The 8741-nt window shown below is 42.5% G+C and overlaps 2 protein-coding genes across 2 annotated transcripts; one reads left to right on the forward strand and one right to left on the reverse strand.

The window, feature by feature from the left end:
• Positions 1-632: 632 nt before the first annotated feature.
• Positions 633-2848, forward strand: AK88_02046 (O-phosphoseryl-tRNA(Sec) selenium transferase; the record flags this gene model as incomplete). Its single annotated transcript, XM_012479680.1, has 5 exons — positions 633-719; positions 864-895; positions 1025-1111; positions 1202-1303; positions 1426-2848. 5 exons carry the CDS (start codon positions 633-635, stop codon positions 2846-2848), a joined length of 1731 nt encoding a protein of 576 aa, XP_012335103.1.
• Positions 2849-3415: 567 nt separating this feature from the next.
• On the reverse strand, positions 3416-6126 carry AK88_02047 (uncharacterized protein; the record flags this gene model as incomplete). The annotated part of the gene is made up of 3 exons (XM_012479681.1): positions 3416-3758; positions 3902-4069; positions 4223-6126. 3 exons carry the CDS (start codon positions 6124-6126, stop codon positions 3416-3418), a joined length of 2415 nt encoding a protein of 804 aa, XP_012335104.1.
• Positions 6127-8741: the final 2615 nt, after the last annotated feature.

Raw genomic sequence — 8741 nt, forward strand, 5'->3', positions numbered from 1 at the left:
TTTTTTTTTTTTTTTTTTTTTTTTTTTTTTTTTTTGCAAATTTGCGAAAAGTTACCTGAACGTTCATGTAAAAAAGTTTTTTAAGAAAAAGGGGAAGCACTGTTACATGAATTCTTGTACACCAGTAGAGTAGCAAGATGGAGTCCTGTGTTAGGGTCCCTTCATAAGTGTAGTTGACTGAACAACCTGCTGAAAGCAATTCGAACGATTTTGTTCGCTTCTTCCTTTCACCTGGTGAACAAAGAACAATGTTGTATGGTGTATGTTGTGTGTTGTATGCACTCATTTGTAGTGGGCAGTAGAGTTATAGTGCAGGTATAACTGTGAACCCGCGACAATCCTGCATTGACGTAACAACAGTTGTTTCGCTCGTGCATCTCTAGCAGAGGAGTTGTAAAAGCGTAATGAACAACATACGATAAAAGAAAAAAAAAAAAAAGAGTAAATATATATCCGCTTCAAAGTCCATTCCGTCTTTTTTTTTTTTTTTTAAGTTAACCATTTGGGAGCATCGTACCGAGATGCTCAGGTGAATACACGTATGTAATGGAAAACAACTGGACTTTATTGTCCCCCTCTTTCTGTTCTATATTGAATTATCCTCTCTTGAGAGTTTCCATTAGAAGAGCAAGATGAACACACCAGGTGTGGACGTGCGCAATGGCAAGGCCATCCAAGGGGACATATGCACCAATAGGTATTCCCTAATATCTAAGCAGGTACTTTTGTTTGTATCATACGTGCGAAGTGTGTAACGTGAGTAACATTGGTGTGTGTCTCTCACCGCGCATTATGCTGCTACCAGTTGTCATTTGTCATTTTTTTTTTTTTTTTTTCTTTTTTGTCTACCTCCCCAATAATAGACCCTTAACCGGAAGGAAAATACCTTATGGAAGTAAAAAAAGAAAAAAAAAAAGCAACTCACAATGAGCATTCTCATAAATACATGCACTTGTGTGCCATCCAAGGAAATAATGGTGTCCCATGTTTGCGTCATACAACACTTTCCGCCTCCGCTTCGCAGCATCCTAAACTACGGCCGTGTCCCTAATGAGGGCCTAAACGAAATAACCATCATGAACATCTTGCACCAGATATCTTCCCAAAATTTGTGCGTAAAAAAAAGATCATTTGCTTCGTGATGCGATGTTGTAGAGACGAGGACATATACAACTCATTTTGGCCCTATTTCCTTCCTCAGATGCAACAGCGAGAAGAATGTCAAAATCGGGGAGAGGGAGAATCGCATATATAGCGCGCTCGTGCGGAACAAGTATATCGGATTTGGGCACGGCATCGGCAGGTGAGCAGCTGTTCCTCCCCCCCACACACACACACACACGCCTTCATATGTGTGTGTGCGCATCTATGCGTGTATGTGAACATTGAAGAGACTTGCTCACTTAAATTATTCCCCTTACGCAGGTCCGGGAATCTGGACGACGTGCAACCCAAGAGCGCAGGGAACAGTATCCTGGCCAAGGCGACCACGAGCTTTGTAAAAGATCTTATCAAAAGCTTTGGAATAAAAGGTTGTGAAGACGTGTATATATTGCCATACGCTACAGGGATGTGCTTAAGTACCTGCTTGCTGTACACAAAAAAGGAAAGAGAAAAAGGTGAGTATGTAATAATTTCTAGAATAGATCATAAGACCTGCTACAAATGCATCGATTTTTGTGCCTTGAAATATTTAGTAGTGGACATGGTTTACAAGGATGAAGAATTATTTACAAACCTGAACGAAATAGAAAAATTGATACAAACATATGGTGAAAAAATCTGTTGTGTCATGTCCGTCACATCTAGTTATGCCCCAAGGAATTCAGATGACGTGGTAAAAATTGCTCATATTTGCAAGAGGTATAATGTTCCACACATAATTAATAATGCCTTTGGATTACAATGCACTTATTTGTGTAAGGAAATACAAAAGTGTTTTGAATCGAAAGGTCGAGTGGACTTTGTGGTTCAGAGTTGTGATAAGAATTTCCTTGTCCCTGTTAACGGCGGGATCGTATTCAGCTCCGATAAGAAAAAGATGAAAGAATTGAAAAAACACTACCCTGGTAGAACCCCCGTGCATGCATATTTAGACCTCTTCATCACATTACTAGAATTAGGAAAAAAAAAAATTCTAAACCTAAGAAAAGAAAGGGAGGAAAATTTTGTCTGGTTGCAGGAAAAGGTTTATACTCTGTGCTCAAAATATAACTTAAGTTTAATCAAAGCTAGCAAGAATAAAATATCCATGGCGATTAATTTAAACGAGCTTTACAAAATTTGTCATGTGGTAACCCCTCAGAGTATTACCCTACTGGGTTCTTTACTTTTTTACAGAAATGTAACGGGGCATAGGGTTATATGCTCCCCGCTCTTGATACGAAATGGAGCTGGGGAAACAGACACGGGGGATCACCAACGGCAGACTGATGTAGAAGTTTCTTTTCCCATTCACCAGGGGGAAGTAGGTCCCCCTGGAGTTGACACTACTGAGCAGGGTGCACATATCGATGGGGCGTTTTCCCCTAATCGTGGAAAGAGTGAAGATGCACGTCCGATCCATTCTTCAGACAACCGCAATGAGGGGGGTGTAAAGGAAGAGGGGTCCCAAACACATCTGGTAAAAAAGGAACATGTAAATCACGCAGATATTCATAAGAAGAAACCCCTAACCATTGGGAACCACACATTTGAGTACTTTGGGTGCAGCTACGATTTGTATCCCTTTTCCTACATCGCTTTCTCCTGCGTCATTGGAATTGAGCGGGAGGAGCTGCAAAGCTTCGTGGCCAAGTTGGACGACGCGATTGGCTGCTTCATACGCAAGTTCGGCAGGCGCCACTAAACTCCCCAGTTGCGTATCAATTCACCTCACTATGAGTACCATCCCGATATGGGGAGAATAGGCGTGGGTTTCTACTTTTCAGAAGGCCGCTACTCACTGCGCGCTTCTGAACAGTGACTATTTCGAAAACCACGCATTCGTGGGTCTTTAAAAAAAAACTGAACAAAAAAAATTGGTAAAACGTTCGAAGAACATCAGCATACGTAGATGCACATGGATACACAGGTGCCGCTGCAAGTGCCGCACAGCTGCGCGGCGAATGAAGTTAAAAAACAAACACATTGGTGAAATGGTGACGTAGGCAGTGGGTCAAACAAAAAAAAAAAAAAAAAAAAAAAAAAAAAAAAAAAAAAAAAAAAAAAAAAAAACATGTGGAAAAAGGGGCGAAGAGAGGAGAGGGAAAAAAAAAAAAAAAAAAAAAAAAAAAAAAAAATGAAAAAAAAAGATGAAAAAAAAAAACCCTAGCGATGTGCAGCTTTACTGCCATATCGGTGGGAAGACAATGCTCCCCTCCCCCCCACGTCTACACATATCAGACAAACGAACTTTATGCCCTCTGGGGTTCCCTCAAATGGGCTTTATTATAATTTTATTTATTTGTATAAAATTTTGTGGCATGTCCTTTTCATTGTGGTTCGTTTTTTTTGGGTAGAGGAAAGCCACTCTGCAGGTGTACTCGCTTTTAAAAAAGAAGATTTCTCCAACGGGAATGGACATGTCTGATTCAGATCCGGTTGTCTTATTATCCTTTGAGTTGTCGTGTTCCTTCCAGAATAAATACCACTTGGCCTTTTCCTTGTCCTTTTGCTTTTCCTTTTGCTTTACCTTTTCGGCTTCGTTGGCCTTATGGGGCGCGTATTTTTCTGTCCGTTCGCACCTGAGTCCTCCTGCGAAGAAGTCCTCGGGGACGCTGCAAGAGAGAAGCGGGCGGGAAAATCGTTGGTCGTTTTTTGCACGGGCGAATATATAAATACGACGCAGAAGTGCGCCATTCATTGCATATACACGCAAACGAGAAAGGACATCGCGCGAGAGTGGCACGTGTAGAATTACTCCTGGTCCGTCATTGTGAGTCTCTCCACCGGGACAGGTCTGAGGCCATCTTTTAGGTCTTGAAAAAAAGGCTTCATCTTTTCGACCTGCGCAGGGGGGTAGCTGTTTCCCCTTCCAAACAGGAACGTCACTTGGACGCGGTTTAGCAGCTTGTACACGTCACTGCTTCTGCAAGGGAGGCGTGGGCAGGAAAATGGGAAGGTGTTAATTTGGGCACAGGACAGCCCCCATAACAGGCTGTTCAACAGGGCACTTTTATCTCTGCTGCTATTTCCATCCAGGAGCAACAAAAATGAAATGTACCGTTCCTTTTTTCCTTACAGTAAAATGTGCGTGTCCGGCTTCTGCGTCGACACGAAATTCCAATTTAAAAAGGATGTTCCCTCCGCTGAAAAAATTGCCTGGGAGTTTTGCCCCATCCAGTGAGACGTAGAAGATCCATCCAGGACTACACAATTATGAACAACATGGTCTCTACTTTTTAAAACACCTCTTGGAAGAATATTATTTTTTTCTTCTGCATATGGTTCCATGAGGACGGCAAAAACTGGCTTGCGCATTTGAAATTTTGAGGTGCTTATAAAATAAACTATACTAATGAGGGCAAACATGCTGTTTACTAGACTCCACATTTTGGTCCTTTTGTGTTCCCTTGGGGTGATGCAAAATAATATGGAGCCGATTATCCAAAGGATAGGAAATTTACAAACCAACCCTAGGAAGAAAAGTACTTGAAGACAGCTAGGGTCATCGTTTTCGTCTTCGGTGTAAATTGTTTCTTCGTTTGTTTCCTGACGTTGGGTTGTATTGTGATGTGGTGTGGTCAATTGGGTGTTTGCTTCACGTACTCGTTCTAGCCAATAGTTTTTTATTCTTTCCTTTACGTAAGATATATTTTCCTTAACGTAGGTAGCTATTTTGTTGGAAATATTACTGTAGCTGACGCGGTGGGTTGTAGCAGCATATTGGCTACTTCTACCATTCTCTGCCGCATCTTGATTAGATGTAGTACCATTTGTACCTGAATCTGGCCTTTCCATTATAATGATCCCATTTTCAACGTTACTAAAAATTTCATTTATTTGTGAGCGATTGGAGTTTAGCATAACAGAGCTGTTTAACAGATCATTCGGGTTTAGTTCGTTCAGGCAAATCATCTCGTTGGTCCGGTTGCTTCGATGTGGGTAAGAACCTCCTCTTTCTTCTCCCCCTGCTATCTGACTAGTGCTGTTCCCCTGCATTATAAATGCATCCTCATCCTCCACAAGGTGCACTATGTTGTTAGGATGACTCGGGTCCATTCCATTGCTACCCACAATGGTCAGTTCACAAATGTCGTTGTCTACTACATTATCATTCGTTATGGGGTTCCCCCTCCTGTCCACAAAAGCTTTTTTTATTTTGTAGAGCATCTTGGAAAAAATATTCGCTTCACTGCTGTTGGCGCTGCTTATATCTTGCGAGTCTGCGCTACTCATTGCTGGGGGGTCCCCACTGCTCACATTGTGCATATCATCACCACTCCTTACATCATAAATGTGGTCCACTACAGGGAGCACAATATTAACACTTGTTCCACCACGCCCATGACTACTGTGAAGGTGTTCCTGAGGCCACTCCTCCTCATTGTGTCCATTCCGTGGTGAGTTTGACGTGTGGGGAGTATGGTCCACGTTGAATGGTGCGTCTTTTCTTGTACTCCTGCGGGGTGTCTGCTTTGAATTGGGGTGAAGAGATGGAGCCGTCGTGGCGTCTAGCTCCCCGCTGCTTCTCTGCCGTTGAAGTACAATCATTTCCTCCTCGCTACTACTACTTTCACTGTTGTCGTCATGGCTACCACGGTTGCTGCTGTGGTTGATGCGCTTTTTCCTTTTCTCCCTCCTTATCCTTAACAAACGATCAATGTCACTTTTGTGGGAGATCATGCATCCGCTTAGTTCGGGGTCCTGTCCATCTTGTGTTCTATTGTTCCTCCTCCACTCGTCACTTGAAGAACCCCCTTTAAACTCGCTTACCCTTTGGACATCCTCTATGTGTACTTTTTTTTTGTTAGTTGCTTTTTTTTTTTTACTGGGTTTTTCTTCCGATATGTCGTCCGCATTCTGTGAGTAGTTCACTTCCCTTATTACGGAATATGTGTGTTTTTTTTTTTTTTTTTTTTTTTTTTTTTTTTCATTTTCAAAGGTATCCTCGTTACTACTTTCTCGAGCTGAGCAGTCGTCCATTATTGGTTACTTTCAAGTTTGCACTTGTTGATGAGCAGACGTAGCGATGGTGGTACGGGTAGAGGGTTCCTTCTGAATCGACTTCTTCACTCGTGAGCGTTATGGTAGGGCGTCACTTATTGGTGAGAGACTCGTCCATTGGACTGGTCGAAGGAGCCGCAGCCGAAATAGCGGTCACCCTGGGCCTTCACTGAACGAATTAAACAGGACAACCATCACAGTACTGACATTAGTGACATTAGTAGCATGCGTGGCACACATTGAAGGAAAGGAACTTTCAGGAGGGGCTTTTAAAAAGTGTCCTGCCCATCAGCTGCTCCTGCAATGACACAGTAACTTGAGCATCACATGAGGAGCAAACTTTGTCGCGTCAAAAGGGTTAGCAAATATGGTTATATATACCTACGTGTACGTAAATGTAAAAACTGCACTTTAATATTTCCCCCTTTTTTTTTTTTGTTTTTTTAACGATTGTATTAACTGCGGCCTATGCTCTTTTCCTTCTCGTCGCTCTGCGTTAATGTTGTACCATGCTAGGCCATTTTTTTTTTTTTTTTTTTTTTTTCACCTGTTGGAAATTCTTCGGGCATTCTCAATTTCCCCAGGGCGTGCGCATGTGGCGTTGCGGGAGGAAAAAAGAGTTACGGACGGATTTGACGAATGCGCCACAACACGTATGGTGGATTTTTTTTCTTCTTTCAAAAAAACGCACGGTGTGTAGCCACGGGGGGAGTGGAAAAAAAAATAAAAACATAAAATAATACAAGCCAAAACGGCACAACTGAAAGGCATTCAAATATAGGTAAAAGGGCAAACTGTGCGAACCCCTTGTTGTTTCTCCATCCCCCGCTTCAGCCCCTCTAACTTTGTACAGGCCACAAGTACAGCCACCCCAATGCGCCATTCGCTACAGTCCGCTGGACGGATCATGCATCAGTGTATGATGGACCAGAAGCGGAAGACAAATGACCCAGCGTGGTGGAGACAGAAGGGGGAAAGCATCCCCCACAGGATTGTCACTGCGTGGTTATGGCAGTTCACTCTCTCCATCCATCATGCAGTGGTAGACGCGCACTCAAATGGTGCATTTGTCCTTTGCGGTGTGTAGAGGTTACTTGTGCGCCATCTCTCAATCATCCAATCTAATTTGTTCAAAAAGAACAGTTGCCTCATTTCATGTGCAACGCCCCCACACCATTTTTTGCACCAGCGTGGGAGGTCTCCACTGACTGATGCTATTTTAATGAACACTTTTGAAAAGCCTTTATATGAGGACATGACTCTTCTCCCCACTTGGGTAGGTAGTAGTTTGAGGACGAGCTGCCTGTCCCCCATGATACATTTACAATTTTAATTTTATAATTTTTGTTTTTCTTCCATAAGACAATGTCGTGCTTCAGTCTTTTCCCCTTCGCGTGATTCACATCGAAGCGTCAGAAGAAGGGGACGGAGGCACGAACGTGAAAAGTGAAAAATGTAACTAAAAAAAGAATGAAATTAATGGGCTATTAAAACAGACAAAAAAAAAAAAAAAAAAAAAAAAAAAAAAAAAAAAAAAACACTACTCATGCAGTGCAAACCATGTTGTAGACTCCTATATGAAAAAAATATTACTAACATTTATTTCACCACGTTTGTTCTGAGTCTGCCAAAAGAGTGAACCACTAATTTTATGCGTCATCTTGGAGGGAGCATCTTACGCAGATATCCCCCCCATGGGGGTTCCTATTCGTCACAGAAAAGAAATGCCCTTCGTGATGTCCCTACTTTGCTTACAAGCCGCTTATCTCATGTGTTTTACTTTTTCACCACAGACTTTCTTATGCTCGCTTTATTTGTGGTTTCTTTTTTCTCTCCCGCTTTGGCCCTGTGTGTATGTGTGTGTGAAGGAACATGCATAATTGAGGAAGCAGTTACTCCAAAGGTGGAAGAAGCTTTTACCCTCTCATGACGCCAACCTGTATAGCCACAAACGGAGGAAACGACTACAACGAGGCCGAACTCGATGGCCGAGCTTTTGTACTGTGAACTTACTTAAGGGGGAGGTGCGTCGCACGCTGAATCAAAATGCCAATTAATATGACCGCTAAGACTGCGCCCCCGGCCAGCAGAAATACCAGCGCGTTGCATTTACTTCGGCTGAAGCAGCGTCCCTGTGGAAAGGAGTGTTTTGTGAGTCATTTTTTACGCGTTAAATTAAAAATTTTTTTTTTTGCACAAATGTGTTGCACTTTGTGTGCCTGTCGCAGCGGCTCCGTGTGGATATCTTTTTTTTGTCTTACCAAAAAAGAGCAGTGGCAAAAAAGGGGTCCGTCCCCGCTCTTGCTCTCAAGTGTGGCCTGCAAATGGGATAAAAAAAAAAAAAAAAAAAAAAGTGCCAACGTGTTAGGGGTTCCCATAACGGGGTGAAATGTACAAATGCGGGTGTGCCTCCGTGGTGATGCGTGACACATCAGTTAGACACACACAGAGGGGGGTAATGCAAACCCACTTGTAAGTCACTAAAGTGGTGACTAAACTTACCATCGAGATGTTGTTTCCTCGTTCCCCACTTACTGCTCTCATACATGTGTATATGAAAAGAAGTGATGGAAAAAAAAAAAAAAAAAAAAAAA

This window comes from Plasmodium fragile (assembly GCF_000956335.1).
Source record: "Plasmodium fragile strain nilgiri unplaced genomic scaffold supercont1.19, whole genome shotgun sequence".
Taxonomy (NCBI): Eukaryota; Apicomplexa; class Aconoidasida; order Haemosporida; family Plasmodiidae; genus Plasmodium; species Plasmodium fragile.